The 23,324-nt window shown below is 47.5% G+C and overlaps 1 protein-coding gene across 1 annotated transcript in view; it reads left to right on the top strand.

The window, feature by feature from the left end:
* The window catches only part of ATP13A4 (ATPase 13A4), an 84,759-nt gene that overhangs the window by 39,710 nt on the left and 21,725 nt on the right, over positions 1-23,324 (top strand). Inside the window, exons 11-20 of the mRNA XM_036755953.1 lie at positions 1,578-1,735; positions 3,421-3,609; positions 4,812-4,873; positions 8,509-8,659; positions 10,125-10,211; positions 10,710-10,863; positions 11,148-11,259; positions 14,786-14,910; positions 17,331-17,494; positions 18,839-18,964. Of these exons, the coding sequence (XP_036611848.1) occupies positions 1,578-1,735; positions 3,421-3,609; positions 4,812-4,873; positions 8,509-8,659; positions 10,125-10,211; positions 10,710-10,863; positions 11,148-11,259; positions 14,786-14,910; positions 17,331-17,494; positions 18,839-18,964 (1,328 nt within the window). The remainder of the gene's footprint in view (positions 1-1,577; positions 1,736-3,420; positions 3,610-4,811; positions 4,874-8,508; positions 8,660-10,124; positions 10,212-10,709; positions 10,864-11,147; positions 11,260-14,785; positions 14,911-17,330; positions 17,495-18,838; positions 18,965-23,324) is intronic.

Here is a 23,324-nt window from a genome sequence, read left to right as displayed (position 1 = left end):
AGCAGCAGGTGAGCAGTAATGAACAGGTCCAATGGATTCCAGGGCCTGGGGCAGATGGGGCCCCAAACAGGCCTGGGCAGAGTTCAGGCCCCAGAGGAGCCTCTGGACCCAGGCCAGATTCAAGGCCACAGGCCCTTGGAATATCTGAGCTAGAGAAGTGGGGCATGGGTGTCCAAGCACAGAGCAAGGTCAGGGAGGTGGGACTGAGAAGCGGTGGGGGACTGGGGCTTCCCATCAAGATCTGCCCACTGAGAATCAGCCTGTACCAGCGTAGTTTGCATGAGGTGTGAGGGAGGCCTGGCAGGCCCAGATGGACCAAAATCCAGCTAAGGGAAGGGCACCTAGAGATGAGACCATGTTACTATGTAGCATTAGCATGTTGGAAAGGTGATAATGTTGAGGGATGGGGGAGATGAGATCCAGGAACCCCAAGACTGGAGTTCCCAGATGAGGTCATTGAAAGGGAGTGCCCCTCAAAGACCTGAGTACTGGAGAGGGTTGGGGCCGTTTGCAATGAATTCAGAATCTCAAACATTCTTTAAGTCAAGGCAGCAAAGATTTATTATGCTTTACAGCAGGCAAGAGTTCTTAGGGAACCTGCAACCTTACAGGGCTATAGGGAAAGTTTAAATACGAGATTTGGGGGTGAAACTTGCCAATTAGGTGTTTTGGGGTGGGATTAGGGAGTGGTTAAGGGGTGGTCAGTTCTCAAAGGAATATGCACTTTTTGTATCTACTGTGCAGGTATCTTACCCAGAGTTCACTGGGAAATAGCCCAAGGTGGGGGTGTGGTTTTGACTGTGAAACGTCACTAAGTCAACCAAAGGTCAGGGCTGGCTGGAGATATCCAGGTTGCTTCTACCAAATGTCTTCTTAGACAAGATGAATGTAAGGGAGTATACATTTGACTATGTCTAGGATACATATCAGGAAGGCCAGTAAGTAGTAAATACTGTTATGTCCCAGTGCACAGCCAATTAGCAATGCACAGGGAGTCCAAACTAATAAATTCTATAGGCGCAGCTGGCTGCAGTACCAGGAGGAGAGATAAGTATTCTGCTAAGCCATGCTGCCCTTGTCCTGGAGAGAAACTGCTAGGGCCAATGTTTTGAAGCTAGGGAGAGATGTGATTTTAGAACCGGATGTGATTTTGGAATTGGGGTCCAGGCACAAGCCCCCTATCAATAATAACAATTATGTAGCACTTTAAGGTTTACAAAAGACATTGTTATTTTCTCGCTTGGTCCTCACAACCACCCTCAGAGGCAGGCGCTATTGTTAAATCCATTTTATGGTAGAAGAAACGGAGGTAAGACAGCTTGTCCAGGGTCACACATCTAGGAAGTGTCTGAACAGGATTTGAACCAGGAAGATGAGTCTTCCTGACTTCAGGCCCAGCGCTCTGTGCACTCTGTGTGCTCTGGAGCTCCCAAGTGGCCTCTTCAGGCCCAGTGCTTTGTGCACTCTGGCGCCCCCAGTGGCCTCTTAAACATCACCTAGTACTTAGACCCAAGGGAGGAGAGAGCGCCATGGCAGACTTGTAGATAATGGGGACCTGTGGATGATTGTTGCCTTAGGTTTCAACACTGCGAAGGGGGACCTCGTGAGGTCCATCCTCTACCCGAAGCCAATGAATTTCCAGCTCTACAGAGATGCCGTCAGGTTCCTCCTGTGCCTCATTGGGACGGCCACCATTGGGATGGTCTACACCATCTGTGTTTATGTGCTCAGTGGCGTAAGTGGTTTGTCCTTCCCAGTATCTGAAGCAGTGACTGTAGGTTATCTGAAGTGCTCATGAAGCAGCCAATAGGACCCGGAGTCTCGCTCTCCAATACATGCCCAGGGATCCTGGGACTGTTGGATCTGGGATGTGGAGCCAGGAGACACCTTAGCAGCCTTCCACTCCAACCTCCTCCTTTTACATATGAGGAAGGGGAGGCCCAGGGCAGGTAGCTCAGGGATTAAACCTCAGAGGTGTTATTTGAACCCAGAGCCTACCCCACAGATTCCACACTCTTTGGTCAACAAACAAGAGGCAGGGTGTTGGACCTGGAGTTCCTTGAGGCATATAAACCCACCCTTAGGCTCAAGGACTTTTCTCCATATATTTCATCCTCAAGGATACCTTGGAAGTCTTCCCCTGGAGCCTCACTATGATTTGGGGGGTGGGGGAGAGAACCCTGGGTTCTCAAAGGCACTGACATCAGGGTGCAAGTGGTGGCAAGTTCAGCCAGGCTGGGAAGGCTTGGAGGACAGACCCAGGGACAGACAGACAGATGGAGGGAGGCAGTGACTGGGGTCCTCAGCTTGGCCTAGCCCCATTCAGAGGATCACAGCCAGCTTGGCTACAGAGTTCAACCACAGTGATTCTGAAAGATGCCCCATTATGTTAGCCCAGCTGGCTAACCTAACCAGCTGATGGGCTGTGCTGGTGGACAGAGCTTCCACTCCTGAGAAACTGCTGATTTCTGGAGTGTGTGCCTCTGTGGGTGCAGGCGCACAGATAGACAGAGACAGAGACACAGACACACACACACACATGTTTGGTGCTGCGCTCACAGCGCATGTTAATTTAATACTGTCAACTTGTTTTTTCTGTTTACCTTCATTCCCTGGCACAGATCCTAGAACTTGGAAGGTACTTAGTCAATGTTGAATTGCAGTCAACTAGCACTTATTAAGCACCTACTGGATGATACAAAGAAAGGCAAACAAACTCATGATCCTTGCCTTCAGAGGACTCACATTCTAATGAGGGCAATGGCATGACCAAATACCTGCCTCACTACCGTCCTGATGAGATAGGTTATAGGATGTACAGCTACAGCTGGGAGGGACCCCAGAGCAATGAGTCAGTTTTACAGTTGAGTAACAGAGATATTCCCATTTACATAGGAAGAAACTGAGGCTTAGAATAGTTAACTGACCTTCTTATGGTCACAGGAGTAGTATTTGCCTGAGGCAGGACTTGAATTCAGATCTCCTAGCCACTAGGCTATCTATACTGCTTCTCCAAAGCAATGCAAAAGAACAGCACAGCCCCAGAGGAGAGCAAAGGTGAGGCCTGTGAGGAGATATTGGCAATTGTCAAAGTCTATACTGGGTGTCAGGAGAGGGCTGGCTGGGAAGATGCGGCCTGGCTTCCTCGATGGCTCCCATTGCTCTTGGGGGAAAAACCAAAAAAGAAAACAAGCATCTCTTTTCAATTCCATTCACCCATAAGCATCTTACAGCAAGCTCTCTGTGACACTCCCCTCCCCCCAGCTGACACAGACCTGGGAGAGCGGGTCAGGTTGAACGTGCTCTAGCAGAAGGTGAACGGTCACCACGTAGACGTGCGTGAGCTCAGCCATACTTCCTGGCTTCAGCACCATTTGGGGAAGGCTTGGGCTGCTTAAGCAGTGGGGCCCCTTTTCCCAGGAGCCAGCAGAGGACGTGGTGAAGAAGGCTTTAGACATGATTACCATTGCTGTTCCCCCTGCACTGCCCGCTGCCTTGACAACAGGGATCATCTACGCCCAGCGGAGGCTGAAAAAAAATGGCATCTTCTGCATCAGCCCCCAGCGGATCAACATCTGTGGCCAACTCAACCTCGTCTGCTTCGACAAGGTCTGTGGGCCTCATTCCCCTTCCCATTCACCCTTCCCCTTCTTCTCCTCCTCTTCCACCTCTCCATCATTACAAGTTGGATGACCAGTGGTAGGGAATATTGCAGAGGGGATATTTCTGTGATCACTCTCTCGTTTTCACTAGTGTTACTATTTATGTGACACGAAGTCTGGAGCCTTTTAAAAACTAGTGAAACTGAACACATGACCTCTAGAAGATTACACCTGAGGTCCTCCAGAATGCTAAGACTTATAACTGATTACACCCAAAGAAACAAAAAAGAAATACTGAATTTTTGAGAAGACATTGGGCAAACCACACTCAGGATCATAACATGTTGGACTAGAGAAGACCTTAGAGATCAGCACTTGCAAGATTTTTCTCTAAAGCCTTCATTTCAAAATTTTATTTCCCTCTATTCTCAAGGTGAGACATCACCATTCTTTTTTATCCTTAACATTCTCTTGCTTTGTGTAGGCAAACATATTGAGGTGGGAGGGCTCCAGGCCTGAATAATGCAATATAGTTTGGTCATGCATGCCTTAATGTAGTTTTAATATTAAAATAAAAAGATAAAGAATGGAAGTGAAGTTAGTATCACCTCTGAAAAGAAGGTGGCAAGGATGTCAGAGCCTGAATCCTGGTAAACACTGTCCAAGGTTCTGATAGACCAAGAGAGGGAGGGATAGGGGCGGCAGGGTGTTAGAGGAATTTAGTTCTCCATAGCTCTCAGGGAGCAGCTTTAAACATGGAAGGGTGACCAACTGAGGACAAATCTCTCCTTTCCATTCAGTTATCTTATTGTGGCATTATTCTACCTTTGAGACCATATTATTCTTGTCACTGGAAACTTTCTGCATGACTCTGGTCAAGTCACTTAACTTCTCTGAGCACCAGGCCACACTCTCAGCTCTAAAACCCCAGTTGTAGATCTGAGATGGAGCAAAGTTTACACAATGGAAGTATAACATAGCAGGGAAATTGCAGCCCTTGCCTGTTCTTCACCCCAATCATAGGGCATTAGTGCCCCCTTTCAGGGCCCCACTATTTTTAATTCCCTGGGCTAGGGACTTAATCATGGATCTTTGCCCATTATGACACCTTTGTGACACACCTGAAACACTGGTGAAATGCTTTTTAATTGTCTTTCTTCTGGAGCTCTCGGCTCTTCAGATCGAATTCAAGTGCTCCCTTTTATCTAGACTGGCACCTTAACAAAGGATGGCTTGGACATCTGGGGTGTGGTCCCTTCGGATAGAAATGGGTGAGTACCTTGGAGGGATGGTGGGATGAGGGTGGGGTGGGCACGAGGGCACACAGCCTTATCCTCTCAACACTGTGTCTGCCCCTTGACACCTCCCAGGAATGAGAAGATTGGACTTTGACTTTGAGTCACAAATATTTTCTCCCTTCAATGGGCTTTCTCCTTTTCTTACTTTCCCACAATTCTCCCTGTAGGGGAACAAGCAGAGTCAGGCACACCAAGATGGCTGAGGAACTGGCCTGCATACGACAAGGTCCCTGCCCTCACTCCAGTCGACAATGGCCTTGCCTCTTTTAAAAGTATTATTGATAGAGTTTGTCTTTATGATGCAATCACTTCCAGAACCACCCCTCTGATGAGGCCAAAGGGAAACCAGGCTGCAGTGTGTAGCCCAAGGGGGCAAGAGCTCCTGCTCCTCATTCCTATCAGTGAGCAATTAAACAAAACCAATCACCGAGGGAATGTGTCAGATAATGTACTCCACATTCAGAACCTGTGGGCCCCCTCTCCTACCTCACTAAAAACGTAAGAGAGTTCATGTGAAACATGGAGTGAAGTGCTGGCCGTACAAACAGAAAGCCAGGGTTCTAGATCACAAGGAGCTTGTGCTTTAATAGTGGGAGAAATCATAAATAGGTGAGTTCAGCCATGAAGTAGAGGAGAAGCCCTAGGTCCTTCGGGGGTGGGGGGCCCTTCTTTACAAGGGATGTTCCCCCGAATGATGGCTATAGGAGCTGGCCTTGATGCAGGTCAGTGGTCTGGGAGGGGCTGGGGTGGGTAGCCATTGCAGACATTGGCAAATTGGAGTGAGTCCAGATGAAAGTGAAGCATCTCTAAACCACGTTGGAAGAGAGCTGGTGGGAGGAAGGGGATGGAGAAGAGGGACCTTGGATAGCTATCCTTTCATAACTCAAGTTCCAGAAACACTTATTAATGTACCTAGTAGGTGTGACACACTGTACTGCCCCTGGGGATTCATAGGTTAAATAAGATATGTGGATTAAATAAGGGCCCCTATCTTAAGGAGTTCATGCCCTAGCGGGGAAAAGGAAATAGACTTCTATCTCTCACCTCTCCCCACACTCTTATTCCAACTCTGCCAATGTCATCTCCTCCCCCTCCTCATCCAGACTTCTTCATAACCTGACTCAAGACTCACGTCTTCCAGGGAGGAATGACCCAGATCCCTTCTGATGTAGGCATTCAATAAACACTATGGCCCAGCAGAATGTCCAGTCCATCCATCAACAAGCATTTTATAAGTGCTTGCTCTGAGCTAGGCACTGTGCTCCAAGCTTCATAGAGGTTAGCCAGTGGCAAGAGCCTGCGCCCCCCCATGTATGTCGCTCAAAAAAAGATAAAGGTCGAGGGAAAAGGCCGAGTTTGGACTTTGACAAGACACAAGTTTCTAACAGGACACACCCTTCCCTCTGGGATTTTGCTCTGCATTGTAGTCCTACAGAATTGTAACTCTAACCTGCTTTGTCTAAGGAGAGAGAACACTTCGAGCTTCTCTTTCTGTTGTCGAGGCCCATAGGTTAATGTTACAGCTTTCTGGGAGGGGGGATAGCAGCTTCATTCGGGCTCGGCTTTAAGAATGAATTCTGCATGACTGGGATTGCCTCCTGACACTACTATGTGACCTTGAACGAGTCACATGACTTCCCTGGGTCTCAGTTTCCTCACTTGGAAGATATAAAACTAAATATTCTCTGAAGGTCTAGATTTATGATCCTAAGATCTCACGGCCAGTAGGAAACATTGCCCTGCTTCCTGAATGCAGCTGGTTAGGAGCTCCCGTGTCTGGGTGGAGGCAGATATCCGAGCCGAGACTACTTTAATAGCTGGCAGGGAGGTTGTACGAAGGCTTCCTTCATCAGCGAGGGAGAATGTGATGACCATTAGGGCCCTTCCCATTCCAAAATGCCCCAGTTCTATGTTTCACACATGCTCAGTACATTCTTTACAGAGGTGAGCAGCTTGGGCTCTGGAGAGGGAGAGGACTTGAAGGATAGAGTTGGTGTGCGTGCCACGTACTGCAGGCTTTCCAGCTCTCATAATGATGCCCCTCCTTGGGAGGAATCTGGACGGTGGTCATGCATTATGTGGATGAGTGGGGCCTCTTGGCAAGCCAGCTGCATTTAAGGAACAAGGTGACATCTTTGCCAGAATTAACATGTCCAAATGGGCTTCAGCAGACTCATGGGCCACGGTGTGGCCTTTGAACAGCATGAGTAAATGGCAGTAAGTGAAGCAGTAGAAAACAGGATCTGGCTTTGCTTCATAAAGGGTTGTAGATTCTTCAGCATTATTGAGGAGGGATTGTAAGCCATTGGCACATAATGTTTGTGAACCCACTTGGGTCACTCGAGCTTGGGAGTTCTGCTCAGTCATGTAGAGAAGTGTGTCCCGATGCCTATCGAGCTCTGACCTCTGGCCTCAGTGGATGCCTCTTTGCAAGGTCACCTTGAAAAGGGATTGGAAAGAGTCCTAGACTTGGTGTCAGAAGACAATTGGCTCACTGTGTAACTTTGGCCAAGTTATAGAAACTCTGAGCCTCAGATTCCTCATCTGTGAAGACAGGGAATTAGACCAGCTGGCCTCTGACATCCCCTCCAGCTCTCAGTCCATGACTCAAGAGTTACCTGAGAGAAAGAGGCAGGGGAAGCTGAAGGAGGAGGGGGATGTGCAGCATGGAGGAGTTTATGTGGGTGTTTTGTTCTTAGAGGAGCTCCTTCCATCTCGGCAGCTCTGTATGGAGACAACTTATAGAGTTGGGTAGTTGAGGAACTGGTCTTGGGGGCTGAGGATTGTGGTGCTTCCAGGCGTGGATGCTGCATCTGCTTTGGACCAGGTGGAGGGCCCTGTGTTAGTCAGACACCAAAGGAATGACTCCATGTAGATGCCTATTACACCAAGGCAGGTCCCCATCCCTCATCCCTTCTTGGCCAACTCAGTGATCTGCCTCTCTGAACTGCAGCAGACACATATTCAGGTCAAGCCAAATCAAACCAAGCACCTACTGTGTGTCATGTATTTTGCTGGGCACTGCAGATATAAAGACAAAAATGTACCAGTCCCTCCCCTCAAGGAACCCATAGTCTGGCAAGGGAAGATATTATGTATATCAGCCAATTAATCAGTCACTAAATATTTCTTAAGGGCCTACTATGTGCCAAATGCTTCAATATCTCTGGGGATGCAAAGACAAAAATGAGACCATCCCCACCATGCAGGAGGTTTCCTTCTACAGGGTGCATACTCAAAGCACGTGGAAGGCCTCCAGGAGTGAAGGCATTCTCAGGAGCCATGCTAGGTTGAGGCATTCATGGAAAACTTTAGGGACACAAAGGAGTGTAGGCGGAACCAGGCATAAGAAGGAGATTGATGCACATGTCAATGATACTTTTTTGGCCTCCTTCACTATAAGTCCACTTACTAAGAGTAGAAGTCTAGATTAATTAATCCCCAACATGCAGTACCAGTGAGGGGCAACCAGCAAAACCCAACACACTAACCCCTAGAAAGGAGTAAAAAGCACAAATCCCCAGAGATTCCATCTTTGCCATGAGCCTTGCCCCAGAGCAACAGTAGACCCACTGAAGGAATGAGTCCATTTCCCTCTCCTCTATCAGTTTCCAGGAGGTCCACAGCTTTACCTCTGGCAGTGCTCTGCCCTGGAGCCCTCTCTGTGGAGCCATGGCCAGCTGCCACTCCCTCATCTTTCTGGATGGGACCATCCAAGGAGACCCTCTGGATGTCAAGATGTTCGAAGCCACCAACTGGGTAAGCCTTTCTCTGATTTGGGCTGCTGCTCAGATTGTCTGTAGAGTCTTGGAACTGTCCTTGAATGAGGAAGCAAGAAACTATTCATCCAAAGTGTTCTGTTTATTTGTCTAAGGAAACCTTTTGGATCTTTTGTGACCCTCATGGCTACACCATCTGCCCCACCCTGTTTGAACAAAGAGTGGGGAGCAGGGCCTGTTAGGAACCACACTTGACCAAGTACTTGGTGCCAATCAGCAGTGGCTCCCTCTTGGCTCCAGGATCTGTTTAGTGTTCCAAGCCCTTCACAACCTACCCTCCATCTCCACCATGTTTCCAGTCTTCTTACACCTCATGCCCTTCTATTAACCTGGCTTTCCAGTGAGGCTGGTCTCTTTGCTGTTCCTCATGCACAACACTCCATCTCTCACCTGGACGTTTCCTTGGCTGACTGACCCCCATGCTTGGAACTCTCTCCTTCCTCACCCCTACCTCCCATCTTCCCTGACTTTCTTCAGGTATTAGCTAAAGTCCCACCTTCTTAGTCCCTGTTAATCTTACCCTTTGTGATTATCTCCCATATACCCTTTCTGTACCTTGTTTGTACATAGATGTTTGTATGTTGTCTCCCCCAACAGGCTGAGAGCTCCTTGAGGGCAGGGGATGGTTTTTTTTAATCCCCAGAGGTAAGAACAGTGCCTGGCATGTAATGAGCAAAAACAAAAGTGTGCTTTATTTGACTGGAGAGAGAGGAAGATGAGAGGGAGGGGTGCCTGGGGCTCAGCTCTGGTGACCAAGAGCTAATATCACTATTACACGTGTATGTGGCTGGAAAGCTTTTTGTTCCTCCTGGACACTGTTTCCTTCTCTGAGAAACACAGTATGATGCTGGCCTTTCTTGCCCTGGATGGGAGGGATCCGCTAAATCAAATGTTTATAAAGCACTTGGGCACCTTTGGGTTAAAGGTTCCCATTGGGGAAAATATTGGACATAATTTGGTGTTATTAGGGCAGTTACTGAAGGTTTACATTAGCCATGCATGTAAGGTCTTGTGTCTCTGGGGCCAACAGTCACACTTAGAAAGATTGTCAGGAAAGAGAAGGGGCGTGGTGTGGAAGTATAGGTGAAGGAAGGGTGCACAATACACTCCATCGAGAGATGCCAAAAACCTTCTCTGAAAATTATCTGTGAGCTGTCCAGACACCTTGAACATGCCATGATATGTCTCTTCTCTGCAGAGAAAGAGGGACAAATCACATGAATGACCCACAGAATTGTCCGTTGTCTCTAGGGTCTCCACCCCATCAATGGTGGAAGCCAGATTTTCTGCCCTAAATTAATTTCCACTCCAGCTGCCTGACCAATGGTGCCTTCCATAGGCAACTGGTGCTTTGGGACTCACTCTCAAAGATAATTGACTTGTGCTGTCAATAGAATGGAGAGACGAGGTAAAATCTGTGCGTGAAACATCTCCTTTTGAAACAGGAAATAGAGAACTCTGGGATAGATTTCCATGTCAGAGGAGTCCCAGCACAAGCCATGATTGTGAAGCCAAGCCAAGCAGCCTGTCAAGTAAGACTCTGTGGGGGAGGGGGTCTCCCTATGTACCCCTTAGCCTTCAGACTATTTGAAAGCAGTAAGGGAAAAATATATCTAAATGGGGGATAATTGGAAGTGTCTAATGATATAGGAATCAGGAGACATCCAGGTTTGAATCCTGCCTCTAACTCTTATTAGCTGTGTGATCCTGGACAAATCACTTCCCCCCTCAGAGACTCAGTTTGCTCACGTGTGAAATGGGGAAAAGAATACCTATGGCATGAGTTCCCAGTACCATGGGGAGAATGGGGGGCAGTATGTACACAACTCTTTGGAAACCTTAATGAGCTGGAGAAAAGCCAGCTGCTGGGATGTTGTCTACAATGATTTCTCCTTGGGTTCAGTTAGACCTTGAGATGTTTTCACAGGGCCCTGATTCTCCTTTCTCCCCTAAAATGGCTCGAGATCCAATTCCTTCTGCCCGGGGCTGGATGGGGGCTGCCAGCTGAGGGCATCATGGTGTCTCCCCAGATCCCGGTGGGAGGAATCGCCATCTTGCACCAGTTTCCATTCTCATCAGCACTGCAGAGGATGTCAGTCATCGTTCAGGAGCTAGAAGGCGACCGGATGGCCTTCATGAAGGGGGCACCAGAAAGGGTGGTTAGCTTTTGCCAGCCAGACACTGGTAACTACCTAAACCTGTTAACTTGTATTGCAACTGGCAACCTATATAACCCTACTGAAAGTTGTTCACCATGTTCCTTTCTTTTTTGGGGGAGGATCTTTCTTGTTTGACCTCTCCAGCCACACCTCAACTCTGAAACAGAAAAGACTTTGTTTTCCACTCATTTTGAAGTGTTCCTGGGCAAGAATTGTCTGGGTGTCCCCTGTCCCCCCACCCCGTCCCAGAACATCATAGAATTTGTTGAGTAACTTTGACATAGTAATCCTTTATTTTTTCCTGAACAGTGCCGAGCAATTTTGCCAGCGAACTCCAGAATTACACCATGCAGGGCTTTCGGGTTATTGGATTGGCTTACAAAAGGCTGGAGATCAATCACCACATCACTGCCCTGAGCAGGTAAATAAGTCCTACCACCTTATTGGCCTGCCCTCAGATCTTAGTCTTTTCAGGACCTGCATCAGACTGTAGTTCAGATCATGTTCCTGTTTGGAAAGAAATGCCTGCACTCTCATCATTCTGTGTCCATGGGTACAGGCAGGATGGCGTGTGTGTGTGTGTGTGTGTGTGTGTGTGTGTGTGTGTGTGTATGTGTATACCAAGTGCAGCTGATAACCAATTCACGGATTAATCAGACAAATAAGCATAGCTTGTACTTACAGAAAACACGGCTGATGCCTTCAGACATCAACACCCTTGAGAGGCAATTTGAGAGATGACTTTTTAACATAGGATTTTTTTTAATTGGCATGCTTGGTTTTGAAAATTCTTGGAAGTATCTGTAGGTAGAAATCTGATTAAGGTGTTTTTTTCCTCCCACCATTTAATTCCAGTCTCTCAAGTTAGCTTCACTGTCAGTACTGAGGGGTAGGAGGGAGGAGGTTGCCTCCAAACTCTCTCCATCTCAGCCACTGTTAGGGATACAACCATGCAGACAGTGAATTCCACCCCCCCCCCCCCCACGGAAGGTGACTAAATTTTGGGAATGTTGTGACTTGAGAACAAATAAGTAGTTGGGGAGAGCACTTCAATGTTTCAGTTCCCTTGGGGGTCCTTGCTTTCCTCCCTCCCTCCTTCTCTCCCTTCCTTCCTCTCTCTCACTCCCTCCCTCCCTCCCTCTAGCAATGTTGTCAATGAACAAACAGATATTAAGCACGTGCTGCTGTAGGTTTTAGGTGCTGGGATACAAGGAGACAAGGGAAAAGGTTTGATCTTGAAGCCGTGTCCTGCAGCCTATGTCTTCCACAGGGGATCCACGGAATGTGCTCCAGGCCTTTCTCTGGTCCTCCTCCAGGGTTAGATTGGGAGCTTGTGGAGAGAAGGGGCTGGGTTTGCCTCATTCTGTACCCAGCACTTGGCAAGGTGCCTGGCACTTGGCAGGTGTGCAGTCCCACCCTGGCTCCTCAGCAGCTCTCCGGAGAGATAAGAACCGGGAGAGGAAGAGCCTCGGCCGGTCACGGGCTGGCCTGTCGGCTGCTGCTGCTGGCAGTGTTTACATTGGTGCTTCTCTATGTGTTTGCTTAAAGCCAAAGCGCCATGCTACTTCATCTTAGCCCAGCATCCATCCTGTATCCTCCTGAGGCGAGGCAGGGCAGGACATGGCCTCCGCCGCTCTGGGCATCCCCACTGTCCGCCCTTCCAACACCCACATCTGAACTCATCTTGTGTACTTTGTAATTTTCACTCCATTTTCGTCCTTTTTAAAGTCCTGTGGGTCTGAATGCCATGGGGTGAGGGAGGACACACTCCCTGAGGAAGAAAGAAGAGCATCCCCATAAACCCGCATCCACCTGCAGGGGGCAGTTTTCAGCTGCATTAGGGGCTGACAGGACACCTACTGGTGTGCACATGCAGGAAAGCACTCTAAATGTGGAAAGAGAGGAAGACCTTGGACACTTCCAGGACTCTTCCTCCTGTTTCTTGGCAAAAATCATATCCCACCTGTGCAGGGAGGCCTCAGGGGCTGCAGATTGGAGATGAAAGCCGGGGGTCAAAGGGATGGGGACGGCCTGGATTCTTCCCTTGAAGACTCAGGTGTACACACCAAGGCAGATACCATTGGACCTAGTGTGGAAGCTAGCCATGTCCTCTGAACCGTGGAAGCTACTGTCTGTGCCGTATCTGGCCCGGGGGCATGGGGTGGGGAGGGGCGAGGTGGAGGTGAGGTGTGGTGGGGCAGGGGGACATATGGCACAGCATCAGGGAGAAGAGACTCCATCTAAGGCATGGGAGAGAATGGGAAAGGGAGATCAGAGGATGGCTGACCAGGATGGATTAGCCCCTTTGGTTGGGGCCAAGCTCCAGATCGGAATGGAGGCCATGTTCTCCAGGCCCCTCGTGTAACACAGGAGGGAATGAAGGTGACACGATTGGCTGCAGGAAGACACAGAGGACACGGAGGTCCTTGGCCTCCAGGGCTAAGACATCCCCCATTCTATCCCACTGCCTCACAGGAGGGCTTCAGAAGCAGAAGGGAGTCTGCTAAGGCATGTGGTAGCCCTGGGCAGACCCTGGGTAGAATGGACCCTAGAACACAGAGGACCTTCCTCCGAGGCCCAATGCAGCAGGTCCTGTTCCTCCACAGGAGGTGAGAATGTGGAGTGGGAATCCCAGGACCTGAATTTGGTGACCTAGGTGGCCCTGACCATTGGCTTCTCTTCTCTGAGTCTCATCCACCTCATCTGTCACATAAAGGGGTTGGACTAGAAGACCTCCAAGTCTCTTCTGGGTGAGGGTCTATGACTGTGGTGAAGAATGTCCTGGTATGTTGGGAGCCCTACAGTTCAACTTGACAATTGCTGATTAAGAACCTGCTAGGCACAGTGCCGGGCACTTGGCGGCACAGAACATGGTGTTAAACAGTTCTGTCTGCAAGGAGCTTGTCTTTTATGTGTGATTGTGTGTGTGTGTGTGTGTGTGTGTGTGTGTGTGTGTGTGAGAGTGAGTGTGTACATTAATGGGAGTGTGTAAGTGTATGTATGTGCCAGGAGGAAATGTATACGCAAAATCACACACACACACACACACACACACACACACACACACACGGGGCAGGGCAGAAAGACAGAGACAGGAGGGAGGGGGAAAGAGACAGAGGAAGAGGAGGAGAAAGAAGAAGAAGAAGAGAGAGAGAAAGAGACAGAGACAGAGAGGAAAGGAGAGGAGAAGGGGGGGGGTGAGAGGAGGACGAGAACATTGCAGGTGGGGGGGCACCCCCAGCATGCCAGAATCAAACACTTCTCTTTAGTTGCACTTCCTCCCTCCTGTTCTCTACAGTCACTCTTACTTCCAGGCAGCAGGTGGTGCCTGGTGCCTCAGGCTGCCAGAGGTCTCCAGGTCTCAGAGAAACCAATCAGGAAAGGTTTGCTTCCCAGCATTCAGGGCTAATAGCTTCTCTGGCAGTTTGGTCCTGTGCTAGACCTTGAAAATGTTCTTGTGATGGATGTCAGCTTCTGATGCCCTGCTGTGTGTAAGAACACACACACACACACACACACACACACACACACACACCCTTGAGCAGAATGGAAATGCCTTAAGGACATTGAAAGACAGGGATGGAGAATGTCTTGGTTGAGACTTGGCTGGTTACTGGGCCTCTGGCCTTAGAGCTGTCGATGTTTCTATTCCTCGATCTCCCTTAGAGTCTGCTGTGGTTTATACTAGAGCCAGAACTTCTTGCTAAGACTCCAAGGCAACAAAAGCCGGGCTAACCCCTCCAGATGGCAGAAGGTCCTCCAGCTCCTCTTCCCGACTAAAGCAGATTCATCGATCGATCTTCTTTTAAATGTCTCCCTCACTCATCTCTCTCCAGGCCTGTCTCTCTGTCTCTGTCTCTGCTTTGTGGAAGATGAGTTGCTCTCACTGCTTGTCTGGTAGAGGCCGACATTTCCTTTTCTCTTTTTACTCTTTTGAATGCTTCAAGGGAGGAGGTAGAATCAAACCTGATGTTCCTGGGTCTCCTGATCCTGGAGAATCGCCTGAAGGAAGAGACCAAGCCGGTCTTGGAGGAGCTCACCTCTGCCCACATCCGGACAGCTATGGTCACAGGTACGCAGGAGGCTGGGTTTCCAAGGGCAGGTCGTGTGAGCTCTGGCCTGCTGCTTGTCACTGGAAGAAGTGGCCTTTCCCTGCCAAATCAGAGCCTGTTAACTTATTCACTGAAAATATTGAGGTCATTCACTGAGAGTTCCCCCTTCTCCCCTCCTCCTCCTCATCTCACATCCCCCAGATACCATGGGCCACTATATCCTCCTTCACCCCCATCTTCCAGGAAGAGATAGCCCTTCTCCTTGCCAAGGCAAACCTGTCTGCCTGCACAAGTGATCCTGTTTCATCTCTGCTAGCGGATTCCCCTGCCTCATCCGGGCTCTCACAGTAATCTTAACTCTCTCTATCATCTTCATTAACAGACATTGCCACATCTCTCTCCACCCTGTACCTTTCTTTCTTTTCCCTTTTTTGGCCAAACTCCTGGAGAAGATGGCCTACAATCAGCGCCTTACCTTCCTCTGCTCTCACTCATTTCTTCACTCTCTGGATTCCGGCTTCTGACCTCATCTCTCAGCTCAAACTTTTCTCTCCGTGGCTTTTTTCCAATCCTTATTCTACTTGATGTCTCTGCTGTCAGTGTTTCTGTTGGTCACTTTCTCTTCCTTGACATTTTCTCTAGGTTTTCAGGACACTCTTTTCTCCTGGTTCTTCTCTCTGACCTCTTTGAATGCTCAGTCTTTTGCTGCCCCTTCATTTAAGTTTTGCCTGTTAATGTAGGGGTTTACTAGAACCAATTTGGACTTTCTCACAAAGGCCAGTTGTTAAATTTTAAGTGTATTTACCCCTCAAAATTGGCAAATGTTATAAATTAGGTTTTTTATTGTTTTGTCAATTATCTCAATTTAAGAAAGTGATAGAGAAAATGTTAATAAGCAGATGAAACTTAAGAACATGTCATCCCCTTTTAAGGGAGCTGGTTGTTACCATCTGCTCCTAACTCTCACCCCCCAGATCCAATCAGCTGCCAAGTCCTGTCAATTCTACCATTGCAACATCTCCCAGATATCCCCTCCTCTCCTCTGATCCTGACCCCACCAGTGCACGCCCTCATCATCTCATGCCTGGATGACTGCAGTAGCCTCTTGGTGGCAGAGGCAAGGGTCTGCTTGCCTCAAATCTCTCTCCATTCAAATTCATCCGTTATTCAATTGTCAGATTGATCTTCCTTGAGCACAAGTTTGACTATGTCATGTCCCTCCACCATTTAATCAACTCTTCTGGCTTTCTATCGCATCCAGGTTCAAATATAAAATCCTGTTTGGCTTCATAACCTGGACCCTCCTATATTTCCAACCTCCTTATGCCTTAGTCATCTCCATGTAGCTCGTGATCCAGCGACACCAGTCCCCCTGACATTTCTCCTATTAGACACTTCATCTCCCAGCTCTGGGCATTGTTATTGGCTGTCCCCCACACCTGGAGTTCTCTCCCTCCTCATTTGCATCTCCTGGCTTCCCAGGTGTCCTGCATGTGTCAGCAGATCCTCCTTAAGGCTAATGCCATTACTCTTTGGATCATTTCCAGTTCATCTTCTATAGATCTTGTTTGCCCGTTGTCCCCATCAGACTCCAAGCTCTTTGAAAGCTGGGACTGTCTTTTACCTCTATTTCCACCCCCAGAACTTAGCACGGTGTTTGACACAGAGTAGGAGCTTGATAAATGTTTGTTGACTGACTGAATGAGACACAGCAAACCCCAGGTTGCCGATGCACCAGTTTCTTCTTCCCACTTCTTGTAGAGTTGCTGAGGGTGGGGGCCACTGAGAGAGAAGCTAAGAGCCTCTGTAATCACAAGCAGTGACTGGCTTGTGGGCCAAGACATTTCCAAAACCATTCCACGATGTTCCCATCTATTGAGGCTTGTGAGGTTCTCTTGTCTTCACTGCTGCAGAGCAGAAGCTCCTGGGGGGGGGGGCGGGTAGGTGCTATTTGGCTTTGTCTTTCCATCCCTGGTGCCCAGCACAACACCTGACACATCATCACTACTTGTGGTATTAACTAGAAAGAGCTCAGCAGGTTCCAAGGAGCGGCCACCCTGGGTGATCTGTGCACTCTGAGGAGCTGCTTCTCACTGCCCCGCCCCCATCTTCCAGCCCTAGTTCAAGTCTTGGGTCAGTCTTGTTTTCCAGTGCTCCAGATGTTGTGTTGCTGGAATTGAACACAGACAAATGTGTTTGGCCCTGACTGTGGCTTAGTCTCTTGTGACCTGGGTGTTCTCACACAGTCTGCTGTATTTCTCTAGACTTTCTGGTCCTTGTGCATATAAGGCCTGAACTCATGGCCTCTAGGCTCCTTCCAGGTCTACACCTGTGATCCTTGGTTCCTATGCCTCAGCAATCTCTCCCTCGCCATCCCCTCAATCTGGGATCATCATAAACCATCCCTTTGTCCAAGGGGTCCTTCGGCTGATGTTTACAGGTGACAACCTGCAGACAGCAGTCACTGTGGCCAGGAAATCAGGGATGATTGCCGAAAGCCTGAGAGTCATTCTCATTGAAGCCAATGAGGCTGAAGGATCCTCACCAGCCTCGGTCACTTGGACGCTGCTAGAAGACAGAAAACGCTGCGGCTACAGAAACCAGGTAAGTGCAGAGGGTAGACAAGCAGGTAAGGCCTATGACACCAGGGGTGGGGGGTGGGGGTGGGTACAATTCCATGAAATGTCTCAGGAGATTCTGTAGTGACCACCCCAACCCCCGCTGCCAAAGGGGTCATGCTGCATGTGACCTCCAAAGGCCAGGCGGTGAAGTGGAGAGGAGAGGAGAGGGAAGGGAGCTAGGTCTGGAGTCAGGGAACATGGGTTCAAATCCTGACTCTGCCAGTTCCTACCTGCACAAGCTAGAACAGCAAATCAGTGCACCTTTATGGCCCTCCATTTCTTCATCTAACAAAAGAAGGAGATTGGGCTTGATATTGTCTGTATTCCCACTGACTCTAATCTCGGGTCCTATGCTTCTCCATCTTATTCAGTTCCATCAGAGGCCATTAGGCAGCAAGCATTTGCTCATCTCCTACTATGTGTCATGTACTGTGCATACACAACTCACAAGAAGCATCCCAGGTGTCCAATATTTTTCCACTGCTAGAAAAAAAAAACTACCCTTTCCTTATTATTCCTAAAGAAAAATGTGCCTTGTGCCAGAGAGGCCAGCTTAAAGAAAAACCATTTCCACTATTTCTCATGTTTCCAAAATGGCCACTGAGCCAAAGGGGAGCCAGGGCACAACTGGGAATACTGATACCCTGGAAAACCAGAATCTGCTTTTCCCCACAGAAAATGTTTAAATGTTGTCACTTTCCCATTTATGTATTGTCCTTGTGGGGCCGCAGTGAGCTAGGCAAGGAGAACCAAGTCTAGAAGGCTGGAGTACTGGGAGTCTTCCCTTGGGGCTAGTCTGGCTAAGCTCTGCATTGACCAGGGGCAGAGAATCACTGACTTAGAGCTAGAGTCTAACCCCCTTTTTACAGATGAGGAAATGGAGACCCCCAAAGGTGATGTGACTTGCCCAAGGTCACACAGCTAGGGTGTATCTAAGGGTATAAGCCCAGGTTTTTCTGACTCCTAGTCCAGTGTTGGTGCATTTTGTTATCCAAGAATCACATGGGAGGTGTGATAATTGTCCTTCTTAGAGCTATAGTAATGATGGCCTAATGTCCACATCTCTATTTGGCTAAGCTAATGTCATTATGGGAAGCCCAGGTCTGGTGATAGAGTGGGAGAATTGCTGCTTCCTTTCCTGTACGTGTACGGGGTGTGCTCATCCAGCAAGGGGAGCTTCCATAGGGCATCTGGAGTGGGGATGACTGAGAAGCAGCACGAAGTGGCCCTGGTCTGCTTCCATCATGCTCCTAGGAAGGTGCTTATGGTTTTGACCAATTGATGTTTTCAGTTGCAAGTTCCTAAATAACCATGGCCTGGCTTGCAGGACAGTTATATTAACATCGGGGAAGATGTCAGCAGACCCAGAGGTGAAGAAGGAAGTTATCACTTTGCCATGACTGGGAAATCCTATCAGGTGATAAGCCAACATTTTAGCAGTCTGCTGCCAAAAGTAAGTTTGGGGACTAGATTTGGGGGCAAATGTAAAGTTATGATTGTGGGTGTAAACAATCAACTCCCCAAGATGAGGCAGGCAGTTCTAGGCACCAGTGTAATAAGATCTGGGGAGTTTGCAAGTTTGATGTGAACTAGCAGGGATATGACAAGCAATAAAACTAAGGCAATCATGTGCCACATTAACACAGGCATGGTTTCCAGCATCAAAGTGGGGATAACTCCTCAGGATTCTATTGGGTTTAATTCTGGGCACTACACATTTTAGAAAAGACATCAACCAACTTAAGAACCTGCAGAGCCTTGAACAGCCCTGACTTGATTCCAGAAACTAAAAAGTTGGGTCCTGAATCATCCAGAGATTACCTGCATGGTGCAAGCCCACTGGGCAGTTTCCTGTTATTTTATGTCATTTTATTCCTTGGCAATCATCAGATAAACGTTTGTTGATGTGAAGCCATAGAATGCTGTCCTAGGTCCTGAAGAAACTCAAAAGTAATCCTTGCCATGGTTCTGTTTGCTAGAGGTTTTCAATCTGATTAAAGACCCAAGGTGTGTGGTATATATGTGAAGCAGTTAAGTCAGGGCACCATGGGATGAAAGGCCCAAGTGCGAGGTGAAGAAGTTGAGTATTTGATCAGTGCAGAGAATGAGATGATAACCATAGGCTTGAACAATTGGGTAAGAATGGGGCTTGAGCTGAGCCTCAAGTATTGATAGGTTTTGGAAAAGTGGGACAGGAAAACAAAAGAACTGAGAGTGGGGTAGAAGTTGGAATCAATTAGCATGAGAAAAGATGTTAAGTTGAGAATGAACACAATTTGTTCTGGGTACATTGAGTAGGATTGAATAGGTTTGTGTTGGGGAGTAGTAGGAGCTCTAATGGGATAAGTAGGTTGCTTTTCAAAGTCTTTGAATGCCAGTTGTTATTCTGTAGCCCCTGGGAGTTCAAACTTTCCACTGGTGAGTGAGTCATGATTCTGAGAAAAAGTGCCACTCCTCCAGAACAAGAGACAAAGAGGCCACAGAGGTGGGTGGTGGGCAAAGAAGGAGTTTGGTGAAGAGGAGAACAATCAATGAAGAAGCATTTATTAATCACCTACTATATGTTACAAGATTCTTAAGGGCAGTGCCTGGAATAGAGTAGATGCTTAATAAATGTTTATTGGATTAGATGGGCTAGGCACTGTGCTAGGTGCAAGGAATACAAAGACAAAAATGACCCTTTCCCTGCCTCAGGGAGCTTATAACCAATCAAGAATAAATGACATTTTCGTATGTAGGTATATACAAAAAAGGATACAAAATAGATCCAAAGTGATTGATGAGGCAGGTGAGTGTAAAGGGATCAGGAAATGCCTCTTATAGAAGGGGGCATTTGTACTGAGTGCACGTGAAGCAAACAAGGAATTCTGAAATGTGAAAGTGAGGAGGGAATCATTCCAGGCATGGGGCACAGCGTGGGTAAAAGCATGGAGATGGGAGACTCAGACCAGAAGGAAAGTGCTACAAGGCAAAATATATACAAAGTGGTGTTGTTATTCGTCCTTCGTTCTCGAAGAAGATCGGTGATGTCAGGAAGGTAAGGGCATGATGTTGAGGCAGGGCTGTGCAAAGTAAAGAGAGGCCCCTGCTTGAGTAGATGTGCATTTGAGTGCACACCGTCCTGTTGTAGGTGAGGATTTCCATTGTCTTTACTCTTCTAATGTCTAAATCCTCTGCATCCTGGCCCGTGACCACCAAGGAAATTTGATTAAGCCCAGACCACTCCATTCTTGATTCCCACTCCCCACCCCCATCATAGAGTAGAACCACTGTCTCTCAGCAGGAATTTGTCCCTTTCCGGTCCAGCACCCTTCTGGCCAGTTCTGGCTGACGCGGTTACCCAGCCGCCAAAGATCATTGAAGCCAGTGTGAGAGCTGGACAAATTATCCAAGCTTCCCAGGGCCAGCCAATGGGGTGACTGGCTCTTGTCGTTTTCTTCTGCCTCACCCAAGGGAACGTCTCATGTTTAATGGTAATTCACTAGGTACACGTGCGTCACAAATCTTAAAATGCTCTATCTTGTATTGAGCTTGTATTGATTTTATTGAGCCAGTGAGTTGGCATAGTGGGTAAACAAGCACTAGTCTTGCAGTAAGGAGGACCTGAGTTTGAATCCTGCCTCAGACACTTACTAGCTGTGTGACCCTGGGCAAGTCACTTAACCTCTCAACCTTAATTTCTTCATCTGTGAGATGGGGCCAATAATATCTATGAATCAGCCAATCAATCAATCTTTCTTAAGCACCTGCTATATGCCGGGCACTCTGCTAAGTGCTGGGGCTATAAAAAGAAGCAAAAGAGTTCTTGCCTTCAAAGAGCTTACAATCTAATGAGAAAGACAACATGCAAAGAAATATATACAAAGCAAGCTCTGTACAGCATCAACAGGAAAGAATTAAAGAAGTAAAGGACCGGCATTCAGAGAGGTTAGGGAAGGATTCCTGTCAAAGTTGGGATTTTAGTTGGGACTTAAAAGAAGCCAAGAGCATCTGTAGCCCGACTGGGGGAGACAGACAACCAGAGAAAATGCTTGGGTCGTCACGAGGATCAAATGTGATGATAACAACACATGTAAAGGGTTCTGCCAGCCTTAAAGCACTGTAGAAATGCCAGCTGCAGTCATGGTGATGCTACCTGTACACCCTCTGTATCCTTCAAGGGTGCTTAAGTCGGTTGGACATGTGTTCAGTCCTTACTGTATACAGGGCTCCAGTGGGACCTCATCATGTTTGGGTGCCTGGGTCTTGCCAATGGAAGGAAGGAGCTGTGTCTCCTGGGAAATCCCCACTCTGCTGAAATGATAAAATAATGACTCAATGACATGTAGAGAGATTAGAGATGAGTAACTCCTATACTAGAAAGTGGTCTAATGCTTATGAACAGAGTCCAAATTGCTATCTCAGGCTCAAGTGAAGACAGATTTTTTTTCAACGTAGGCCACATGTGTATCATTATGTATAACCCTTCCACAATACTCTTGTTGTGAAAGACTAACTATATTTTGCTCCTTTCCAACCCCTCCCCCTTTACTGAGTTTTCTCCCTTGACCTTGTCCCCTTTTGAAAGTGTTTGTTTTTGATTACCTCCACCCCCATCTGCCCTCCCCTCCATCATCCCCCCCTTTTTTATCTTCTTCCCTCTTCTTTCCTGTGGGGTAAGATACCCAATTGGGTATGTATGGTATTCCCTCCTCAGGCCAAATCTGATGAGAGCAAGATTCACTCATTCCCCCCTCACTTGCCCTCTCCCCTCCTCCCACAGAACTGCTTCTTCTTGCCACCTTTATGCGAGATAATCCACCCCATTCTATCTCTCCCTATCTCCCTCTCTCAATATGTTCCTCTCTCATCCCTTAATTTGATATTTCTCTTAGATATCTTCCCTTCATCTTCAACTCACCCTGTGTCCGCTCTCTCTCTCTCTCTCTCTCTCTCTCTCTCTCTCTCTCTCTCTCTCTCTCTTTCTCTCTCCATATATATATATAGATATATATAGATATATATAGATAGATATATAGATATATACACATAGATATATACATACATACACATTCACTTATATATATATATACATAAACATATATACATATATGCATATTCCCTTCAGCTACCCTAATACTGAGGTTTCATGAGTCACACATGTCATCTTTCCATGTAGGAATGTAAACAAAACAGTTCAAGTTTAGTAAATCCCTTGAACTTTCTTTTTCTTGTTCTTTTTCTTGATTACCTTTTCATGCTTCTCTTGATTCTTGTGTTTGAAAGTCAAATTTTCTATTCAGTTCTGGTCTTTTCACTGAGAAAGCTTCAAAGTCCTCTATTTTATTGAAGGTCCATATTTTGCCTTGGAGGATGATACTCAGTTTTGCTGGGTAGGTGATTCTTGGTTTTAATCCTAGCTCCATTGACCTCCAGAATATTGTATTCCAAGCCCTTCGATCTCTTAATGTAGAAGCTGCCAGATCTTGGGTTATTCTGATTGGGTTTCCACAATACTCAAATTATTTCTTTCTGGCTGCTTGCAGTATTTTCTCCTTGATCTGGGAGCTCTGGAATTTGGCGACAATATTCCTAGGAGATTTCTTTTTGGGATCTATTTGAGGAGGTGATCGATGGATTCTTTCAACTTCTATTTTGCCCTGTGGCTCTAGAATATCAGGGAAGTTCTCCTTGATAATTTCTTGAAAGATGATATCTAGGCTCTTTTTTTGATCATGGCTTTCAGGTAGTCCAATAATTTTTAAATTCTCTCTCCTGGATCTATTTTCCAGGTCAGTGGTTTTTCCAATGAGATATTTCACATTGTCTTCCAT

Source organism: Trichosurus vulpecula, chromosome 4 (assembly GCF_011100635.1).
Source record: "Trichosurus vulpecula isolate mTriVul1 chromosome 4, mTriVul1.pri, whole genome shotgun sequence".
Classification (NCBI taxonomy): Eukaryota; Metazoa; Chordata; class Mammalia; order Diprotodontia; family Phalangeridae; genus Trichosurus; species Trichosurus vulpecula.
The sequence above is the reverse complement of the archived record's forward strand: the minus strand, read 5'-3'. Positions and strand labels throughout refer to the sequence as shown.